Source organism: Euphorbia lathyris, chromosome 1 (assembly GCF_963576675.1).
Source record: "Euphorbia lathyris chromosome 1, ddEupLath1.1, whole genome shotgun sequence".
Lineage (NCBI taxonomy): Eukaryota > Viridiplantae > Streptophyta > Magnoliopsida > Malpighiales > Euphorbiaceae > Euphorbia > Euphorbia lathyris.
The window spans coordinates 90523382-90545646 of record NC_088910.1 but is presented as its reverse complement, the minus strand read 5'-3'; the positions used below and the strand labels follow the sequence as shown (position 1 = coordinate 90545646).

The 22265-nt window shown below is 33.1% G+C and overlaps 3 protein-coding genes across 9 annotated transcripts; 1 reads left to right on the top strand and 2 right to left on the bottom strand.

The window, feature by feature from the left end:
- Nucleotides 1-1185: 1185 nt before the first annotated feature.
- LOC136206393 (probable auxin efflux carrier component 1b) lies at nt 1186-5047 on the bottom strand. 2 transcript variants are annotated; one of them, XM_065997427.1, is made up of 6 exons: nt 3246-5047; nt 2639-2915; nt 2466-2551; nt 2227-2384; nt 2062-2138; nt 1186-1745 (listed from the first exon to the last, which is right to left on the bottom strand). In XM_065997427.1, exons 1-6 carry the CDS (start codon nt 4360-4362, stop codon nt 1679-1681), a joined length of 1782 nt encoding a protein of 593 aa, XP_065853499.1. In that variant the 5' UTR covers nt 4363-5047; the 3' UTR covers nt 1186-1678. The 2 variants fall into 2 exon arrangements, with proteins under 2 accessions (XP_065853499.1, XP_065853507.1); XM_065997435.1 differs by having other exon boundaries at nt 2639-2909; nt 3246-5046.
- Nucleotides 5048-8467: 3420 nt separating this feature from the next.
- Nucleotides 8468-11668, bottom strand: LOC136206360 (glutathione S-transferase T1-like). 5 transcript variants are annotated; one of them, XM_065997416.1, is made up of 7 exons: nt 11274-11668; nt 11040-11093; nt 10612-10691; nt 10065-10215; nt 9836-9925; nt 8886-8995; nt 8468-8712 (listed from the first exon to the last, which is right to left on the bottom strand). In XM_065997416.1, exons 1-4 carry the CDS (start codon nt 11321-11323, stop codon nt 10163-10165), a joined length of 237 nt encoding a protein of 78 aa, XP_065853488.1. In that variant the 5' UTR covers nt 11324-11668; the 3' UTR covers nt 8468-8712; nt 8886-8995; nt 9836-9925; nt 10065-10162. The 5 variants fall into 5 exon arrangements, with proteins under 5 accessions (XP_065853488.1, XP_065853473.1, XP_065853480.1 ...); XM_065997401.1 differs by having other exon boundaries at nt 9836-10215; XM_065997408.1 differs by having other exon boundaries at nt 8886-9925.
- Nucleotides 11669-17837: 6169 nt separating this feature from the next.
- Nucleotides 17838-20248, top strand: LOC136206346 (uncharacterized). Of its 2 annotated transcripts, none has more exons than XM_065997378.1 (3): nt 17838-18305; nt 18382-18611; nt 20069-20248. In XM_065997378.1, exons 1-3 carry the CDS (start codon nt 17948-17950, stop codon nt 20231-20233), a joined length of 753 nt encoding a protein of 250 aa, XP_065853450.1. In that variant the 5' UTR covers nt 17838-17947; the 3' UTR covers nt 20234-20248. The 2 variants fall into 2 exon arrangements, with proteins under 2 accessions (XP_065853450.1, XP_065853442.1); XM_065997370.1 differs by lacking the exon at nt 20069-20248 and adding an exon at nt 19082-19514 and having other exon boundaries at nt 17841-18305.
- Nucleotides 20249-22265: the final 2017 nt, after the last annotated feature.

Here is a 22265-nt window from a genome sequence, read left to right as displayed (position 1 = left end):
GAAGCCACAAAAGCAGAAGCAGCAAGAGATGAGTCATGCTAATTTTGCTGTAAGGTGAGCTCGCGATTTATCAACTTTTCATGTAATTCTTCAAATGAAATTGGGATATCCCGAGCATTGATAGATTCAATTACAGAGTTATATGGTGTGTCAAGACCATTTAGGACTCGATCAATAGGATCTTCATGGTCAACAGGTTTGCCTAAAGCTGCAAGTTGATTTGCACAGGCTTTAATGGCTTGCATAAATTCAGTAACAGAATGGTTACCCTTAGAAATGCGATTGAACTGATCTTTCAATTGTTTTATATGGCCTCGGCTCGGTTTTGCATAAGTTTTGGCTAGAATATCCCAGATATCCTTAGTGGTTTTTGCTTGAGATATCAGCGGAATAAAAGATGGAGAAAGAGTGCCAACTAAAGCAACAAAGAGAAGTTGATCTTGACGATTCCAGTTTTGCAGTTCTGGATTAGGTTTTTCAACATTGTTTACAGTGACAGTAGGGTTGGGAGAAGGATTTGTGCCATCAACAAATTTATATAGATCGTGCCCAATCAATATGGCTTGGATTTGCATCTTCCATGAGAGATAATTTGTGGGAGTGTGTTGAATGGTACGTTGAATATTGATGTAGATAAAAGGTTTAGTTGGATCATTGAGATTGTGAATTTGGGAATAAGACTTAGGGTCGGCTATGATAGAATTTTGATTAGAGGAAGAGGAATTAAGAAGAGAGAGAGGATCGAAGGGCTCTGATACCATATAGAGGAATATGGAAGAAGTAATATTCATTGATTGTAATCAAACATATAAATAGACAATACAGTCCTAAAGATTGTATCTGAGATAGGCAATACAGTCCTAAAGATTGTATCTGAGATAATCTAGGGTTAGTTGCAACAAACAGATATACAACTGAAAAATAAGAAGATAAATACAAATATAAATAGTAGAATAAAATATCTTAACAAACAGATACGTACTAGAATTATGTTAATCCTTATCAGGTACCTCATCAAGGCATTAATTAACCTAAAATATCCATCCAAATTATCAAACACACAATACAATGAGGTGTTATATTGACTTGCACTAACCAGTCATTCTTTCAGTGATCAAAAAATGAGATAGAGTACTAAATGTAAAAATGACAAAGATTAGGAACCACAAGTGTGATAGAGGCAAATAAATGATATAAATTGTTTGCTTTCCCATATTATAGTTTTCCAAATTCTACATTAAAAAAGAAAACCTTTAGGCATTGAGTTGCATAGAGATTCCATTTCCAATGGGGTTAATGTTTGGTAAGCTTAAAAAATGAAAGAAAAGATACACAAAACAAGCTTTACTTTTGCTCACAAAAAGAACAAAAGCAAAAGGCACAATGCTCAGAGTAAAAAGTAAACATGGAAAAAAGAAAAAAGTGAACACCAGCAATAAATACTTTATCCACCAATGTTCCCTCTTTTTGTCAACCCTTTTCTTTGAAAAACATGCTCTTTCTTCTCACTCTTCTCCTAGTTGCTTTGCTTCAATCTTTCTAATTGCAATGCTCTTCAGATTCAAGTTGTGTTAGACATAATGCCCAAAATTCCCATGTCCAAATGGGTATATGCTACTACATTAATATAAAACTAATCTAGGCAAGGCCGAGCCGGGCCGGCAGGCAGGCTTCATCTTCAAAGTCCAAGCAAGATATAGTAAACAAGTGTGATTGGAAGAGCTATTAACATCCCAAATATAACCCTGCAATCATCATCAAAATTCAGGTAAAACCATCACATATTTGAAAAAGGAAAAGATAAAAGAATCTTAGTACAAGCATGCTTGGATATACATTACAATAAAGAAAGAACAAGAAGTTGTTCAAATTGACATGGATGATATGATGATAGCTACAGATCAAGGTTGATATCATGAAAATATACTTTGCATAAACATTCATCATTGCTTACATAAAAGGTGGAACATCTTTTTTAGGACCACTAGCATATGCAAAGCCATGATTCATGGCTTTATTGTTATATTTCTTTAATTAAAGAAAGAGTTTTAGAGTTCAAACCCAGTGCTGAGTATATCAGGATGGACATTATATTCCTTTGCAAACACAAAAGGGACAATTCCTTGTGGAAGAGCTGCCTGAAAATTCAAAATGTCATCAACTATCAGAAAACAAGCTCAAGTTGATTTTGGTATTTAGAAACTTTTCTTTTAACTTTGTTCGAACCTGCACTATGGCGATATGCAGCAAAACTCCGCGTAGTCCTACTGCAATTGAAGCAGCAGCCATGACTGCTGGACCAGTGAGGAATCTAACAGCCATTGCAAATGTAGCAATGGAGTTTCCACAAGCAATGATTCTTGGCTGTAATGCCATGAACAAACCTATAAAGATAACAAAATCTTTTAGCCAATATGCAAAATTTCTCCAATGTATCTATCTATCTAGTCTTAGAATCAACTTACCAAGACTAAACATGGCCATTCCAAGACCAGCGTCGGACAGGATTGCTATGGAACGAGCAACAATTGCAGGCATTTCGAGGTGCCATCTGCAAACGTTTATCGAAAATATTAGACACAACAGAAAGAAAGAAAAGATTTGGATAAAAAATTTGTTGATCATGTTATTTTCATACTTGTAAGAAACAAGAGACCATGTGAGGCCAATGAGACTTGAATAAGTATTTGGATTCCTTATGAGTTTTCTCCAAACCATTATGAGAATGAGTCTAGTCATAACACTTGCAGGTGGCATGGCAGTTGGCTTGGGTTCACCATCTATACCAGTCTTTGGGTGGAGCTCAGCTGTTGAGCTAGAACCGAGTTTCGAAAGGACCGGACCCTGACCCTCCCGTTCCACCCCTCTGTTTCCAAAGCTGAACTCATCCCTCCCAAACTCATCATATTCTGCAACTTTGAACACAACACTACATTACTTGTAATACCATACACTCAAACAGAAGACTTTCTATAAATAAAACAACAAACAAACAAACCCACATTACCAAGGAATTTATACCAAACCTTCCAACAAGATGCAAATAAAATTAGAAACATTCTATAAACAAAATCCAAAAACACTTCATATTCAACTAGACAAAATACTGTTAATCCCAACCCAACAGACAAGACATTATGAGAAAAAAACAAAAACAAAAAACAATACATAGTAACATATTAAATCATGTGATGACATTTTAAGCATACAAACAATATGGCCTAATTTTAATTAATTTTATATACCTTTCTGATGAGGTACACTATTAACACCAAGGTCAATGGCATGATCAGCTCCCCTGAAAACATGAAGGCCACCTTCTGAAACAGGTGAAGCACTTGAACTCCATACAAACATATGTAAATCCTTGCCATTTTCACCCCCATTTGGCTTCTTCTTTGCTCCAGGAGAGAATATCCCAGCATTAGGTGGAGCAGGATAAGCACTTCCATTTGTTCTAGGAACATTTCCATATACTCCAATCCCTCCATTTTCCTCCTCAAATGGCAAGTTTCCAAAGTTTGAATGCCTTGGACTTAGATTGTTCGCATTCTTGCCATTTACCATTGAGTAAAAATCAGTATGGTTAAAGCTAGAACCTCTAGGAGTAGGATTTCTTGAAGATTGTAGAGAATAAATCTCAGCATTAGTGAGATTAGAGGGTCTAGGAGTCAATGAAAGACCTGAATTGGGACCATGGGATCTCCTTGAAAAGATTTCTGATCTTGAGCTAGTTGATTTCCTTACTGTAACATGAAGTTTTCCATCTTCTCCTACCTCTGCATCGGTCTGCAATGGCTCTCTACCATCTAAAGAAAGGATATCAGAATCAACTCTGAAGGAGATAATAGAGCCAGCAGTATCAGGAAATTGTTCACCAATCAAGATTCTAGCTCCTCTATATTCAAACAGAAAGAGCATCAAAGTGTACCATATTATGCATTGAAGGACAACAATTTGAACCATAAGGCTCCCAGAAGCATCTCCGTACATACCCTTTAACAAAGGGATGCCCATAACAAGAGTGTTAGGAAGAGTGGAAAGTGAAAACAGAGTGATGGACCATTCAAGGGACCCTCTTGAACTGATTCTGGACCAGACAACTAAAACCATTAAAACTATCACTTTTTGCAGCGTGTCTGCTGCAATGAACCGGTAGTTCATTGCATAAGGATTGTTAGTAGATATGAAATGGAAAGAAAGTAAAGGAACAGCAAATAGAGCAACAAATCTGTTGATTCCTGAACATTGATCCGGGCTAAAGATTTTCCACCATTTCACTGAACCATAAGCTAAGATCATAGCCACATAAAGTGGTACAACTGCTGTTAGAACATGGTAGAGGTCTGTGAGACTAATCATAGTGGGTTTGGGGGTTTAAGCTTTTAATTAAACTTCAGGAAGAAAATGGAGAGAATAGTGTAAACCCAGACGAGTTATTGCAGATAATGCAGGAAAGATTATATTTTTATCACTTGCCCTTTTTTTCTGTAGTGTGAAAGGGGTGAGAGATGAAAAGGATGGATTTTTAACAAGTACTAAAGTATGAAATATCAACCCATTTCATCTAAACCCAGAAGAGATCATCATGGATGAAGAATTAGAAAAATAAATCAAGGAAAAGAGGAAGCAAGAATATGGAGGAAGAAAGAAAGAGAGAGATAGCGTTGAGGGAAGAGAGTGTGGGAAAGAAGAAGGGGAGAGGATTATATTTAAGCATTTTAATGGCAGACAAAGAAAACAAAAGGTGAAGGCTTTTGAGTTGCTTTTGTTATATTTATTTATTTATTTATGGACAGAGAGATTATATAACTAGACGAACAGAAAAAGTAAAGAGAGAGGGATTGAAATAGTTGTGTTGGGACTGTGGAGTGAGAGAGAAATGACCAAACAGCATACATCAGAGCAAAAAAGAAAAGGAGAAAACTAGAGAGCTTTCAAAAGATTCTTTCTTTTTTCTTTTTATTTTGCTTGACATTCTGGCATTTTGTTTCTCCTTGTCCGCTGGAAAGAAGAAGGAATTTCTTCAGGTTGGATCTCTCTTCTCCACAATAATTTCTTTATAAAATATGTTTATATGATTTTGTTTAAATAAATCTCATGTAATATAAAGAAAGGGTTGGATTCCAAACGGTAGGGGGTTATCCGTTTTGCATAGGGATGTATCCCAATAGAGATGGAGAATTTGATCATATCATCTAATTTGTAATTTTTCAACTTATAGTAAAATTTGGGGGAATAAAATCATACTAGGAATTCATGTTTTGATTTTGTTTGAAATCCATATATCTCTTTAGATTCCTTTTTTTTGTTTGATATTTTGTTGGAATACATAAGAAGAAAAGAGTGCCTAGATGTGTGATAAGTTTCGTTAGTTTTTTTTGGGAAAATTACAAAACTGGATCAAATAGGAAGTCCATTTACATATTAAACCCATTTACTAATTCTATTACATATCTAGACTGATTTTGTGTGACTTTCCAAAAATACCTCTGACCTTCCCACTTCCACCACTTGCGAATCGTCGCTCCCTCTATCTCCTTGGTTATGCGAAAAGTTGCTCCAGCATTAATGATTTCAAGACTTTTGATCTTCCTTTCTTCCTTTAAATTGCACGAAATCTGCACCATTTAGTCAAAATCATAATGAATTTCTCTTTTTCATCTCTTCATCTCTTGATTCTGCAACTTCCCAACCCTAGAAAACGAGTAAATGATTTTTCATCTTCATGTTCGTTGCTTGGTTTCTTTCTTCTTGTTACCATCAAAGAAATGGTTTTTCTACGTTATTTCCTTCGTTCTTCCCATGTTATCATATTGTTATTGTCGCTTTTGGGGGTGAAAGGGGCGAAAAATGTAAGTATCTGTTTTTTTTTCTGCGTTTTTTCATAAATTCACTTCACAATCGATGGTTTTGCTAAGCTTTGCGAAGAGAACGAGCCTGGAAAGTGATGATCTACTTCGTGAATTGATGATTTCGCGAAGTTCTGCGAAGAGAAAGAGTTTGAAACGTATGGATCTACCTCGCAAATCGATTAGCTCGCGAAGTCTGCGAATAGATCCTCACGTTTCAGACCTCGCAGACTTCGCGAAAGCATCGATATGCGAAGTAAAATCACCTCTTCCCCTGCACATTTACATTCGCATGCTTCGCTAATTGTCATTTCGCGAAGCCAAAATCGTTCTTTTTCATAACTAACACGTTTAATTTTTTCTGTAGATGGTTGAATACGTAACATCCCTTTCTGGAAGGCGGCGTACTAGGCTGCAGGGGAGATGATTTTCCTTCCTGTATAGGGATGAACTTCCCCAAGATTGACACATTCACTCCTGAAATGATTCGTTAGGAGAGGTTGTGTCAATCTCGGGGTGCACCATGGGACACGTCCATCCCATGGTGCCAATCTTCAAAGTGGACCTAACTTAATCCGGTGCCAAGATTACTCATTCGTTTCAAAATTGGTACCGGATTAGTTAGTTTCACTTTAAAATGATTGGTTAGTAGAGTTCATTGTGGCAATCTTGTTGTAAATTTTGATAATGTTATGATTTTAATGTTCGAACCCGTTGTTGTTTGCCAATTTTTGTTATATACCACTTCGCGTATTAGCTTCAAATCATATCCAGCATTCGCATATGCGAACTAAATTCATCAAGCAAAACCAACTTCAGCTTCGCAGGCTTCGCATATGCGAACTAAATTCATTAAGTAAATTAAAACATTAACTTCGCAGGCTTCGCATATGGGTGAATATGCGAAGTTAGACGGGATGGGGCGAGCTCCGCGTAAATATTGAGGGTATTTTTGGAAAGTCACACAAAATCAGTCTAGATATGTAGTAGAATTAGTAAATGGGTTTAATATGTAAATGGGCCTCCCATTTGACCCAGTTTTGTAATTTTCCCGAGTTTTTTTACCTTGTAAAGATTAGTTACAAGATTGGTGGGATAGTTTGTTATACTTTAAAGGGTTAAGGTGCAAAAATACCCCTAACGTTTTGAACTAGGAGCAATTTTACCCCTAACGTCTAAAATGGTGCAATTTTACCCTTAACGTTTGTAGCCAAGAGCAATTTTACCCCTAACGTTGATAATTTGGGTCAATTTCAGATACTATTATAAAACACATATATTTTTGTTCTTTATTTTGCACCAATTACATATCAATTCATATTTAAAAAAAGGATTTCATGTTTTTTTTTGTAATTTAATAATAAAATTGAAGAAATTCGGTGAATTTTTTGATTTTTTTTTGTTTAATTCGTACAAAAGACGGTATTATTTTTTTATTTTTTTCACATCCCAACATATGTTTGTGATTTGTTACTTATAAAATGACGCACATGTTAAGTGTAGATGACAAGATTCATGACCGAGAAGACAGTTTGATGAATTATTTCTCAAATTGATCCAATTTATCAACGTTAGGGGTAAAATTGCTCTTAACTTTCAACGTTAGGGATAAAATTGCACAATTTTAGATGTTCGGGGTAAAATTGCTCCTAACCCAAAACGTTATGGGTATTTTTACACCTTAACCATACTTTAAATGATGTGGCAAAATTAGTTAGTAGTAAATTGTGATTTTGATTGTTGTAATTCCATTTGTAATAATCAACTATAAGATGTTGATTTATATGTAATCAAGCTTATGGTTTCTATTGATGAATTAACCAATGTTTTTATCTATCTGAATATGGTATCAGAGCTATAAGTTTCTCTTTTCTCTCTTCGATTTTTATGTGTTCTATAAAATAGTGGGAAGTTACTCTCATTTTTCCTTTTACATGACACAAAATATATGACAGACATTTATTTTTCTGTATCTGATTGTTTTTTGTGACGGTATTTTAAATTTTTGTTATCTAAAAGGTCAAGCGTAAAGAAGCTCGAGTCGCATGTGGCTTTACGACGACACACATGTGTCATCTTAAGAAAACTATATTTTAACTGAAAACATACATAATCATAAGATGGCACTGCGTATATACACTACAAGAAAAATGGTAATTAGCAACCAAAAATCTGGTTGCTAAATCGGTAGCTAACACTGTTTAGCAACCAGAATTGCATATTTAGCAACCAAAATGGATCGGTTGGTAATTACAAGGTTGCTAAGACTTTGATACCATATTAGGCTTCTCGGTTGCAACGTTTGCAACCACCATTTTGGTAGCTAATATGGTGGCAAAATTAGAAACCAATTACTTGCAACCATTTGTCGGTTACAAATCAATAAACAATTTTGCAGATCTATTATGATTGCAAACTAACTTTTGGTCACAAATAATCCAGTTGTTAAATTTTGTGACGGATCAATTGCCTACCAAAAAAACATGCAGATGATTTTATGGTCACCAAATTTATGGGCGAATTTGAATATATATATTTCTTAAAATATTAGTTCTACAATTCTAATAAACTAACATTATATAACTATTTCAGAAATTCCATAATAAAACAGAATATAAATTAAATAACTTATTAATAAGTAATAATTCAAGTTACACATTCGTTCAAAAAAATTAAAGTCAAACATTGATCCAAAAAAAATTAAAGTTATATATAAACTAAACTAAATATAAATAATTTTTGCTTGTATCCATACAAGGTAAATGTTGACATCGGTCTCTTGGGTAAGGCACATGATCTGCCTGAGGATGCACATTCATCATGCATGATGTGGGAAGCATCACGGTTGACATTTTCTAACCTGAAGGGGAAACCAAATGAACAAAAAAGAAAACATGATAAATCAATCTAAACATAATCACAATTACATTCAATTTTCTTTAATCACGAGAATCCAGAGTGTGTTTTATAGGATTTATAATTAGACAGTTTTCCAAACTATAAAATTGAATGAAATTTTTTAGCAATACTTACATCATAAACCTTATCAACAATCTTCAAAGGACCAGTAAAATTAGAGGATCTGAGCAGCTGTATTCAACTTCAAGAGGATCTACCTGAACTGACCTTAACCCAAGGATGGCCTGCAAAACAGTATAATAAGTAACATTAGGAACATTCCAAACATGAATTTAAAAACTACAAAAAGCCCTCTGCACCTTATTTAGTGTTCAATGTACTCAAGTTTAGTCATTCATATGAATTTAAATATCATCACTTGCTCCACTTTTAAATAGCAGAAGGTGTTGTTAAGAAAATCGTTACAAACATGTGACCATCTTATAAAGCCTAATCCTAAACATGAAAATCAATGGCTGCCTCAAAAGAAATTGATCGGGAGTAAGCAATCCTACATATTGCCACTTCAAGCAGAAATCCTACTCATGTCCAAGAACCACAATACAATACACCTTAGGTTCACTTAACTAGTAACATTACATATCAATAACATGAATTGTCTCAAAGAACTATTTATAAAAATATGGCATAAATTATACTTTACACCTCAAAGTTGTCTGAACAGATGTTCTATGAACTTCTATATCGATCCTTAAATATTGAACTTAAAGCACAAGACAGGGCATCGTTACCTAGCCTTTTAAACCCAAAAACAGAACCAATTATCTACACTAACACCACAATCAGAAACAATTATCTATTAACCCAAAAGGCATAACTAATTTGCAGGTAAGTGATGATAACCGAAAAGACAACTGTAATTATCATTTAAAACTATAATATCAAAAGCTAAGTCCAAGACTTCATTCAGGACTCTAGCCAACATTTTAGCATTTAAAATAAACGAGAGACTCCACCATAAGTAACACCACAATGGAAACGGCCTAACCAGTAAGTTATTAGCTCTTCTCAACCTTGCACAACTGGAAAAAGGTAACAGTAGAAGCACAATGAATACCACTTACCATTGACGAAGCTAAAAACACTTCAAACAAAATGAATGCTTCAATGCCAACATTAAACACTTCAAGCGCTAATACAGCTTATCTAATATACTGAAAAATTGGGTTAATTTGATAAATAATGCAAACAAGCAATTATGAATTATCACAGCAAAAATAATGCAAACAAGAAAGTATATCTCATAACTGAAATGAGGAGGAAAATGATTTAGGAAAGAATACAATTACTTACATCAAGTTGCATAATTTCACAGGCAAGGCTGAGATCTGCTATTGATGGCTTATCTGCTCCAACTAAAAACTTACCACTTTCGCTAAGCCAAAATGACTCTAGTTTCGATAGCGATTCAGACAAAACCTTTTCACCTTAAATGTATAGGTAACTGGAAAAAAAGAGAAGCAAATAATCTCCTTTAGGACGTCATTATAAGGGTTTTGACAGGAATCTTGCAAGAGAAATATAGTTTCAGAGAGTTCAGCAAATGAAAACGAATCTGAACTTTGCATTGCTAATCTTATAATAATCTCCCAAACATAACACACGCAGACAATTGAAAAGATAAGGCTGATCAAGGCAATGCTTAATTGCCATATAAGGAACAAGCAAGAATGAAGCTAGACCAAAATTATGCTGAAACTGAACAGCATCATACAGGCAATGAATTCATCTTCTTAGTAACCGAGAAAGAAAGAAATAGGTCTTGGAAGATTAAGCTTTTTCCTATTTTAGGATCACGAGGACAGAAGCTAATGCATTGCTACGAAATCTAATGAATCACCTGAGCCACGGCGTAAGTTGGAGTGATGCCAGTCCAGCACAGATTGAACCTTTGCTCTTTGGATAAGATCACTTGGATACCTTTAGTGTAAGGGAAGAATCGTAAGAAATGAGTGCATAAAATGAAAAATTGGGTTAAAATATTTAGTAGTTTCATGCCATTTCATAGTGTTACAGAAAACATATAGTTTGAATAGCATTAGAACAAGATGTGCAATTGCAAATATGTTGATGTGTTCACATGTATCTGTCTAGCCATCAAAATTTATATTATAGGAATCTGATTATAAGTATGTTCTGAAATTTGTCCGGGTTTCTAATTTTAATCCTGTTTTATCTAGGCTCAACAACTTCAGACATCTGAAGAAGTTTCATTTCGTAGAAGACATTGTAAAGAAATTGCTTGCATCAATAAGAAACTCAGCTTACCAATGATCTGCAACTTTGGGGAATGCAGAGGCAAGATAGATAAGGATTGCATGGCTGAAAAGTGAGGGAAAGCATATTAGTTGATAGCAAAATTTCAATTGAAAGAGAATAATTATTAAATTTCACTTCTTGTCCTCATCAAACATGTAATTAAAAGATGATTTTCTAACCCACTCCTAACACCTGCTTCGTTTATGGAGGAAGGAGAATTAGAGAAAGAGGTTGATATCATACCTTTCAAATAGCTTAAAACCTCCATGAACCATAGCTGGGACTTGCCCCATGGGATTTAAGAGTAAGACTGAGACTGACCTCCCTCACAGCCTCCATTAAAGAGAATGAGAAGCTCTAGAACTCCGAAAAAACGATTGACTATCTGAATCAGCTAATTTACGGCAAAAAGGGGATAAATGGGAGAGAGCTGGATAGTTCGAAACCCATCGAAGGGAGAAGAAGCTTAAAAAGCGGAAGCCATCATCAACGACTTGCAGAATCACCATTGTTGAAGGTACAAATCGCGATTGCAAATGGGAAGAATAAGAGGCAGCAACCCAAAGTTAGGTTTTCAAATTTGAGAAGGGGAAGAAGCCGATCTGGAAAAAGAGAGAGCGGCGGAAATAAGTGGGAGAGAGAAGAAGTTATGTTTCAATATTAGATGATTTAGGTTTCAATCTCAAACCGTCCGATCTGATCAATGGTTAAGATTTAATCATGTTAGTGAAAAGATCATTTTGCCCCTTTTTCTATTATATAAATTACATTTTTTATACTTGAACTTTAATAAGTTTACACTTTGATATCTCAAACTTAGAGATAAGGTGTAAAAATATCTCTAAATTCTAAAATGGTGAGACGCCTAATGTTAGTAGTCAAGAGCAATTTTATCCCTAAAATTTGCAAATTGTATTAATTTTAGACATTATTATAAAATATAAATGTTTTGTTCATTATTTTACACTAATTGCATATCAGCTGGTTCTAAAAAAAGATTTCATATTTTGTGTGTTTTAATAATAGACTTCGAGTTTAATATTTATAAATTCGGTGAAATATTTATCTTTATCCATCTCATACAAAAGACAGAATATTTTTTAAATTTTTCCACGTCTAATCATATGTTTATGAATTGTTACTGATAAATGATAAAATTACGCACATATGAAGTGTATATATAACAAAATTTATGACCGATAAGACAGTTTCATGAATTATTTATCAAATTAACCCAAATTGTCAACTTTAGGAGTAAAATTGCTTTTCATTGCCAATTTAGAGGTAAAATTGCTCATGGATGTAAACGTTAGACGTATTTTTACACATTACCCCCTCAAATTTATTTTTTCACTTAAAAACTATTATTTTAAATATTAAAATACATTTTATATTTTTCTTTTGTTTAAAAATATTTTACCGGAATCTCTTTCTTTCTCGTTTCTTTCCTATTTAATTTTAGTCAAAATATAATTCAAATATCCAAGTATATATTATATATAAATGGCCCTAAATGGCCCAAAAAATTTGCAACCACAAAATATATTTTGAGACCGTTCGGTTGCAAAGTTTGCAACTACAAGAACTTTGAAACCGTGTTCAAGTCTCAAATGTATTTCACAAATGAGATTCTCAACTTTGCAACCGCATGATGTGCTTTGCAACCAATTTCAATTTGGTTGCAAACATCGGTCTCTAATTACAGTTTTTCTTGTAGTGATATAACTGACGTTATTGTATGAAAACAAAAAAGCACAAATGAAATAAGTTTCGCGGAGAGCACTATACCATTTTCCCTTTCACATGACAAAAGATACATGACAGACATTTGTTTTTGTATCGTCTGAATATTTTTCGTGACAGTATTTTAAGTTGGAATTTCCCGTCACAAAAAAAATTAATTCTAAAACTCAATTGCATTATTATTATAACTTCGCGCTTGTGTCGAAATTAATTTACGCAACTTAAGTCAGTACTTTTTCTTTTAACATCAATTCAGTTAATAATTTGACATTTGTTATTTTAAATATCAACCATAAAGTCTAATTGGGTGGCTAATCTATAACTTGAAAGATATTTAAATCTCTAACCTATATCTTAAAAATTAAGGGCTTAAGAGCATCTCCAAGAGACTCTTAATGATCTCTCTAAAAATAATATAAATAATTAACTCTTACTGATTTAAGAGTGGCTAAGATGTATGATCTCCAACAATGCTCCTTATATTCACTCCTTATTTATTATTTTATTATTAAAAATATTCTTTATTGTTACATTACCAATATAGTGAGGAGAGAGACACGTCAATAATAAATTATTAATAAAAAATGAAGTTAGGAGGCACTAAGAGGTGGAGAGATCCTCTCTATTAATAGAGAGGATGGAGAAGCTCTTAGTGATTTGAGGAGCCACTAAGAGGCTGTTGGAGATAAATTTTCATTCTCTCTCCTCAAATTTTAACTTAAGAACCAACTTAAGAAGCTGTTGGAGATGCTCTAAACCCTAACTTTAAAGTTAGAAATCAATTGGTCCAATCTCCAACCTCGTAATGGGCTACCAACCTTTAACTCTTTTCTCCACTTGATATTTATTTTAATAATTTTCCGAACCCACACCACATCAATGTTGAAAATCTAGCAAAAACTAAAATAACTTTGTTATTTTTCAGAAAATGCAGCCAAAATTAATCTTAAAATTTAATTACGTCCGTAATACCTATATCTAAAAGCTATTAGTTAGTTAACCTTCTAGAATCATAATTCTCAATCTATATTTTAAAAAGTTAATTAGAAGTATAATTTTCTAAAATTATCAATTAAGCACCCATTATATGTTGAAAATACCAATTGAATCCATCCTTTAATTGAAATAAAAAAATTCGTCCTTTTCTTTTTATATATATTTTCAGTTCAATTTTTATTAACATTTTATGACATTTTTAGTTCTGATTATTATTATCAGTTCGGTAATTTTATATTTTCGATTCAATTTGATTGTTATTTTATAATATTTTCAATTTATTTTTAATAAAAAAAGCTAAATCTAACCGAAATATATATTAGATATACATATAAAAAGTATTTTGGTGTAATATATTTGTGTCCACTTAACCAATTTTTTTTATTAAAACTGAATCAATAACCGAAATATAAATATTAGAAAATATTGTTCAACTGAAAATATAAAATAATTGAAAGAGATTTTGTTTTAATTTTGGGAGGCGTAGAAGGATTTCAACATATGTATATTAAGTACTTAGCTATTTCAAAATGTTAGGATGGAATTAATTTTCAAATTATACATTGAGAATCTAATCTATAATTGATAAGTTTAAAAATTTATAGATTTAATTGATTTTTAAGATTTGGATGAAAAACCTAATTGGGCTTTAAGTGGTTCATTTTCATAAAAAAAAAGCATTCATGTTTTAAAAGATAAATATTATGGCACAAGGTGAAGTTTGACAGCATGGGTATATACATGGATTCGAGGTCCAGGCCAAAAAAGAAATATCCCTAGCCCGCTAGTCCATCTTTCTATGGTCATCTTTTTTCGGAAGTAGAGTAAGGTGATTCAAAGTAAGCTAGAGAAAGCTATCCCGTAAGCTAGCCTTTTTCTTTTATGAGTACGAGTAGGAGTAGGAGTCAGCCAGTGAGATAAAGAAGTCGTTTAAAGCCATAAAGCAAGCAAGAAAAGAGGGCAAAGAAACTCCCTCCGATCATCGGAATCACCATGACTAGGGGTAGTTCCGATCTTTCTATCTCCACAAAATTTAACGATTATGGTACCAAATTGGTGATTTGATTAAAGTTTGATTAGGTATTTGATAAATTGGACAACTGACCTAGTCGAGTTTATTCTCAAATTTCACAAGATGGAACCTGCGTCCAAGATCCATCATGTCAAAACCTGCTATAGTCTTCCATAACTCAATAGTTCGTCGCTGGAGGGCAATATAACCCAAATTTCGACATAGGAGCTTGATGATAAGAGTTTTCTCCCAGAGGCAGGTCAAACCTTGCTTAAATTCATGATCAATTCTAACACGGGGATTCAAGGGGTCATTATCGATGAAGTCAATTACAATTTTCCCGTTTGCTCTGAGATCCATTCAATGCTTCATAGGAGTTGTATTTCCCCTAGCTTCAGCAATATCTTTCCATGAGAGAAGAGGGGTAAATTGGGCTCCATCGACAGGGGGTCGATGGAGGCATGCGATGTTGTAGTCGGACGGTGGGAGAAGCGATGGCAAGGAGGCTGCATCGCCATCGCCATCGCCATCAGATAAAGGTTTTCCCTTTCGCAATCGCAGAAGAGAGATTTTTTTCGTTGTTCCACTTTTGAATTATCTGTATAAAAATGATTTTGGTATAGTATATTAATTTTGGTTTGATTTAACTAAATATTTTTCTAAAAACAAACCGATAAACTTAAAATATTAGAAAATATTAATTAAGTCGAGATCGAGAATATAAAATAATTGAATGAAATTTTATTCAATTATGAGAAAGATTTTATTAACAATTTCAACAATAAAGACCTAGTTGAGGATTTTATAAGTGTAAAGACCTAAAGATATAATTTATAATTTTAAAATGTAAGGAATATAATTAATTTTTAAGATATAGATTAGTAACTACTCTATCCGTTTGATATTACATGTTTTTCCATAAAATTACGCATAAATTAAAGATATTAGAAAAAAGACTTTGCTACTCTTTATTTGTTGATTCCACTATTTATTTATTATACAATAAGTCCATTATTCTAATTACTCTCATTCATAAATTTAATTATGTTTTATAGCAGAAAGAAAATGACTTAATATGTATTGGTCATATCAAAATGACATATATTATGAAACAAAAGAAATCTCTAAAAACACATAATATGAAACATCGAGTAATTATAATTTAAGGCTCGTTTAAAAAAATATATATATATTAGGTAAAAAGCTTTTTGGATAAAATTAGAGTTTTGAACCACTTTACATGTTTTAACTAATCAAATTTCTAAGAGTGATATTTAGTAAGGAGAAGTTTGAAAAAGTTTATTGGATCCATAAAATTGGTTTTAGAAGTTTTTCAATTAGCTTATTGTTCGATTTCTTTTTAAGAACATTTTTATCCTAAATAAAAGCTCTCTTATATTTTTATGGGTTTTTCTATCATGTGCCCTTTGGGCACATGATAGTAAAAGATTTTGCACACATTAAGCCTTTATTAGCCTTCCTATTTTCAAGATCCTACTTAATTAGTGAGATTATCAATAAATGTTTAATTAAAGAATATATATTCTCTCTCCTCTCTTTTCTCCTTACCAAAATACTATCAAACTCCTAAAAATTCTACGCCTACAATTTTATTTTTTTCCTTTTTACCATAAAAATCATAAAAAAAAATCATGTAATGAAAAAATGAGTTAAAATAGAAAATTCCAAATGGTTCAAACACATGAAGACTTGAATCCTATTTTTTATGTAAAAAATTAGAACTTCATTTTTATTGTACTGTTTTGTTAAACAATTCTTGGATTGTTTTGAATGTAATTTCATTATTATTTAGTTTAAACAAATTAAATCCATGTATTTTGTTTGGAATTTTCTATTTTAACTCCTTTTTTCATTAAATAATTTTTTTTATGATTTTTATGGTAAAAAGGAAAAAAATAAAATTGTAGGCGTAGAATTTTTAGGAGTTTTTTTTTTTTTTTTTGATAAAAGTGCCATATTTCATTTCATACAATCATAAAGTACAAATACAACACAATAAAACTTCCCACCCATACAGGCTATAGCCAGTATAAGATCCACAAAGGGAAGAAAATAGACTACAAAGAGCAAGATAAAGACTACAAAGAGCAATAAAAAACCACAAAGGGTACAAATACAACGAAATAGAAATCATATACTTCTCGGAAGTCGAATCCCATTGAAAAACAGCTGTAATCCATTCTTCATCATCTAGCCTCTTCCGGACATTCGGATCTGAGTCCTTTCTTTTTCTGCAACCACGCAGATTTATAGATCTGCGGACAAGATGAACCTTTTCCGCTCTTGCTAAAACCGAAAAAGGAATAAACGATAAAAGTATAGCTAACAAGTGTAGATCTGATGGAAAAGAGATTCGAGAAAGTATATAGACTTCAAACTAGAAAGAAAAGATAAAACTGAAGCTAAAAAAATAAAAACTAAAACATAAATGGGAGGAGGAAGAAGGAAGACAAGCTTCCTCCTTCCTCCTCTAAGAGAACCTGAACAAAAAGGAGGCGAGACGGTGACGGTGGCGGAGACGAGACGGTGACAGTGGTGGAAGCTTGAAAAGAAAAGGAGCAAAGGGAAGAAAAAAGGTAGAGAGATGGAGGAGCCTCTCTCTCTACAAAACCTAACTTGGAAAAAGTGGCAGTTTATTTTAGCTACTACTACCTCTTTTTTAGGAGTTTGATAGTATTTTGGTAAGGAGAAAAGAGAGGAGAGAGAATATATATTCTTTAATTAAATATTTATTGATAATCCCACTAATTAGGTAGGATCTTGAAAATAAAAAGGCTAATAAAGACTTAATATGTGCAAAATCTTTTACTATCATGTGTCCAAAGGGCACATGATAGAAAAACCTTTTTTATCATTTTACACAAACATTTATTATCAATCAGCTAAGTTTTACTACACAGTTAACTAATCAAATCGATTAACAAAAAATAATCGACTAACCGGTAATATAATCAGCTAAAACTATTCCAAATAAAGCTTAAGTCTGAGGAATAAAATAAATTTGGTCAAAGTTGGACCTGGGAGTGATTCTTTCTTTCTCATTCAACAACCAACTCACAAGTCACAACACAACCTCGCATCGCACCATTTCTCTCTTAAATTCACTTCCCCTATTCTCATTTATTCTCACAATTAATCAAACCCAATGGCTAACAGCGTCCCAGGCGAGCTCGAGCCATGGAGTCACCTTCAAAACAAGGTCGTGTTAGTCACCGGCGCCTCCTCCGGTCTAGGCTTAGACTTCTGTCTGGACCTGGCCAAAGCCGGCTGCAGAATCGTCGCTGCTGCTCGCCGTGTTGATCGTCTGAAGTCTCTCTGCGACGAAATAAATAATCTTCCATCTCCGTCATCGACCATGGACGATAAGCAAAATACAGGCCCCAGAGCCGTCGCTGTTGAGCTTGATGTCTGCGCTGATGAGCAGACCATTGATAGGTCAATCCAGAGGGGCTGGGATGCGTTTGGGAGAATTGATGCTCTTATTAATAATGCTGGAGTTAGAGGTAGTATTTGAATTTGCTGTTTGGATTCGGAGAAAAGTTAATTTAGGTTGAATTTTGTCAAATCTGTGAGTTTCAGGGAGCGTGAAGACTCCGGTGGATTTGACGGAGGAGGAATGGGATCACGTATTCAAAACGAATGCGAAAGGATCGTGGTTGGTGTCGAAATACGTGTGCATAAGAATGCGTAAAGCTAAACAAGGAGGATCCATCATTAATATTTCTTCCATAGCTGGAATTAATCGTGGACAATTACCTGGAGGTGTTGCTTATGCTGCTTCTAAGGCAGCCTTAAACGCCATCACTAAGGTACTCCTCTCATTTTTCGTATCAAAGTTACTTTTTGGTGCTATTCTTTTTCACATATTGATCTCCTAATTGGTAGAGGAAGAGAATGTTTTGCATAAGTTTGATGTTTAAGAAAGTTAAAGAGATTTAATAGTCTAGTTTAAGCAAGTTCAAAGGTATTTACGAATACTTTACAGAAGACTAAAGATACTAACATATATCAACTAGTCAATTAGTTTTTTGAGCTTCTAAAATCATTAATTATGTACTTCATTTATATTTTGAAAGAAAGTCAATTAGTTCCTTAAATTTAAAATTGTTAATTAGGTTCTCATTACAAGTTGAAAATGCTAAATGATGTATAGTAAGAGAAATGAATTCTGTTATTGTTTAATTTAAAGTTCCAAACATAGTTTTGATCTAAAATTGAGTCTTTTTTAGTAGAAAAGTAGGGGTGTGGTTTAATATAGAGAAACATGAAAAACAAACAGGTAATGGCTCTGGAAATGGGGGTACACAAAATAAGGGTGAATTCAATATCACCAGGATTGTTCAGATCAGAGATAACAGAGACATTAATGCAGAAAGACTGGCTAAACAATGTTGCATCTAAAACAGTACCATTGAAAGAATATGGAACATCAGATCCAGCACTGACTTCACTTGTCCGGTACTTAATCCATGATTCTTCAGGATATGTTACTGGCAATATTTTCATTGTTGATGCTGGGGCTACCCTGCCTGGTGTTCCCATTTTTTCTTCCCTTTGAAACTAACTCTTCAACTTTTACTTTTTCCCAAGTTTCATTTAAGTTGTTGTATCCTTTTTCTGCTTCACCTTTGGTAATCAATATTTTCAATATATTTGTCTAAGCTAATTATACATTGGATTCCTTGCTACAAAAAGGAAGAAATATTCGTATCCATTATACATCTCCAAAGCTCTCCAAATTTGGGGACAATTGCTCCTCCAACCCTCCCAAGTTTCAAAAATTGTGGAGGTACTATTCACACTCTAAATTTGGGGAATGAATATAATAAATTTTAATTAAAATGAATTTTAAGTAAAAATAAATGTGTTTTATTTGGGGATTTATTTATATTTGATATTGATGTTTTAATATGTTGTATCATATTTTCAATACTTATAATTCTAAATAATTTTATATAAATTAATTAATGTAATATTAGTTCTACATTCTTAAAAATTAAAATATTGTATCTTTTTCTTTAAAATCTAAGATATTGTATACTACTCATTCAATTTCAAAATAATTGTCACATTTGATCAAATCACATATTAAGAAAATTATTGATTTACATTAAATTTATTATAAATTGATAAACATAATGATAATGAATAACATGTAAAACAAATTATAGTATTCATAAAGGTAGCAGATGAAATAAGCTAAAAATATTATTTTCAGGTAGAAAAAAGGAAAAAGCATTACAAGATCGCTAATTTTATTTTTCAGTTCAGGCGTCCAAATTATACTGTGACCTTTGTTTCAAGATTAGCGAACGGAATGGCTCACGCTATGGCTAGACATGCTCGGTCCAATGCTAGTTTCTTTAGTGATTTTTCTATCCCAATTTTCTCGGTTTCTATCATTTGTAATGATTCTGATTTGAGTGCTTAAATACCATTTTGTTTGGTTTAAAAAAAAAAAACTCTGATTATAAAAAAGAGAGTCAGCCTTGCACACAAAAACAGAGTACTATTCATTTCATGCGTATTCAAAATTTGTATTTTACACAATTTAAAAATCAGTTTTTGATGTGTATAATATAACCATCGAGAAACTATAATTTTTTTTATCTCAAAACTAAAAGTATAATTTTAAACATGAAATAAAGTCTTTTAATTGAATTAAAAATTCACAAATAATTAATTTGGTAACAATAAGCAGCCAGTTGAAGAAAAAAAAATAAAAGTATCAAAATAACATCATAAAAAAAGAAATCAATTTAGTAATTTAGTCATCATCAGCAATTTGTTTCAACATGTATCAAACAGTACAATTAAAATCATCACTAGCATCTCTGGTGGATGTCACTTGGTTATTACTTTAGGTTCAAAGGTTGTTACCAATCATTAGAGAGCTTGTGTCTAATATTAGTTTATTATCAAAATTAGCAACAACCAAATGGGCCCACTTATTTGTCATTTTCTATTATTTCAAATAATTTATACATACATTTCTCCTTTTCAGTCCTTTTTCAGTTATTAAATTTTTCTTTTGACCTCTATAAATTAGAAAGTAACAAAAGCTCTCTAACGTGATGTTACTTTTGGATGCAATTTGTTTCTAGGTGGCATCACACTAGGGATGCTCTAACATAACACATCAAATGATTGTACTAAATGCCACATTTAATTCCCAATATCACTTTTAAGATAAAATTACAAATTGAGAAGTGTTATTTCATATGATATGTCAATTTTTATTAACAGGCAGCTTTACTTATACCATTTGATAAGTATAAACATAAGTATTGAAATTATATAATTTTGTACCGAGAGCTAAATTGACTCTTGTTCATGTTGATACCTTATAAGGATTGGAAAATATTTTGGGTTGGAGATGCCATTAATAGACAGGATTATTTGAAAAGGAGAGAAAGTGGGGCAAATAGTCTTAAACCACCCAGTCTCTGCCCCCACTCAAGTACCACTCCTGTGTCTGCTCATATCAATTTCCTAAGTGCAGATATCAATTTCCCACGGGTATTGCTCATATCAATTTCCTAAGTGCAGATATCAATTTCCCACGGGTATTGCTATTTACCGTCCTTAAATTCCTTACTACCGCCATCTTTTGACAATTTTACCCTTTGCATAATTTTTGATTCAAAAATTTGAGAAAAAAAATTTGAGAGAAAAATTTAAAATTTGGCCTAAACGGATGCGGCATCCGTTCGGCCCATGGTGGAGGCGGACGCGGCACTCCGACCGACCCATGGCAAGAACGGACGGCGCATCCGCCCCCACCATGGGCCGGGCGGATGCGCCATCCGTTCTCACCATTGGTGGGGCGGAGTGCCACGTCCGCCCCCACCATGGGCCGAACGGATGCCGCATCCGTTTAGGCCAAATTTTGAATGTGCAAAATCGTAAAATTTTTAGTGACGAAAAATACTAAATCGTTCAATTTTTTATGACGAAAAATGCAAAATTTCCCAATTTTTTGTGACAAAAAATACAAAATCGTCATGAAAAATATGTATTATTTTCATGAGTTCTTTGATAAAAAAAACATAAATTTTAATGTTTCCGACTCGTAATCGTCCATTTTCGTGGTTCAGGTTGTTACACATCAATTATTTTCATAATTTCAATTATTGTTTTTCGGGTTTATGATTTTGGAGAGAGAATTTTTAGTTTTTGATCAAAATTATGAGAAGGGCAAAAAAGTCCAAATGAAGGCGGTGATAGTAATTTGAGTGCGGTATTTAGCCGCTCACTTTCCCAATGGCTTCTGTGGACCACCATGTTTCTTTTCTTGTGCTGGAAAAGCATTCATTATATTTTATCACAGAAAACCAAAGAATTAAGGGTCAATTTAAAATCGGCAAACATGATCATTTTAGCTGAAATCGAATTTTAGGTTGACAATATTTTGACAAATTAGCCTAAATTTCATAAATTTTCAGGTACTGAGATCATATTTG

Excerpts from the sequence above, each read along its gene's own strand:
- LOC136206393 (XM_065997427.1), bottom strand. The coding sequence starts at position 4,362 with ATGATTAGTCTCACAGACCTCTACCATGTTCTAACAGCAGTTGTACCA. Across the intron at positions 2,139-2,226 it reads TGCATATCGCCATAGTGCAG|GCAGCTCTTCCACAAGGAAT; the intron begins GTTCGAACAAAG and ends TTGAATTTTCAG. Across the intron at positions 1,746-2,061 it reads CCTGATATACTCAGCACTGG|GGTTATATTTGGGATGTTAA; the intron begins GTTTGAACTCTA and ends TGATGATTGCAG.
- LOC136206346 (XM_065997370.1), top strand. The coding sequence starts at position 17,948 with ATGGCTAACAGCGTCCCAGGCGAGCTCGAGCCATGGAGTCACCTTCAA. Across the intron at positions 18,306-18,381 it reads TAATAATGCTGGAGTTAGAG|GGAGCGTGAAGACTCCGGTG; the intron begins GTAGTATTTGAA and ends TGTGAGTTTCAG. Across the intron at positions 18,612-19,081 it reads CCTTAAACGCCATCACTAAG|GTAATGGCTCTGGAAATGGG; the intron begins GTACTCCTCTCA and ends AAAAACAAACAG.
- LOC136206360 (XM_065997395.1), bottom strand. The coding sequence starts at position 11,323 with ATGGGGCAAGTCCCAGCTATGGTTCATGGAGGTTTTAAGCTATTTGAA. Across the intron at positions 11,094-11,273 it reads GGTTTTAAGCTATTTGAAAG|CCATGCAATCCTTATCTATC; the intron begins GTATGATATCAA and ends CTCACTTTTCAG. Across the intron at positions 10,216-10,611 it reads CAACTTACGCCGTGGCTCAG|TTACCTATACATTTAAGGTG; the intron begins GTGATTCATTAG and ends CTTTTTTTCCAG.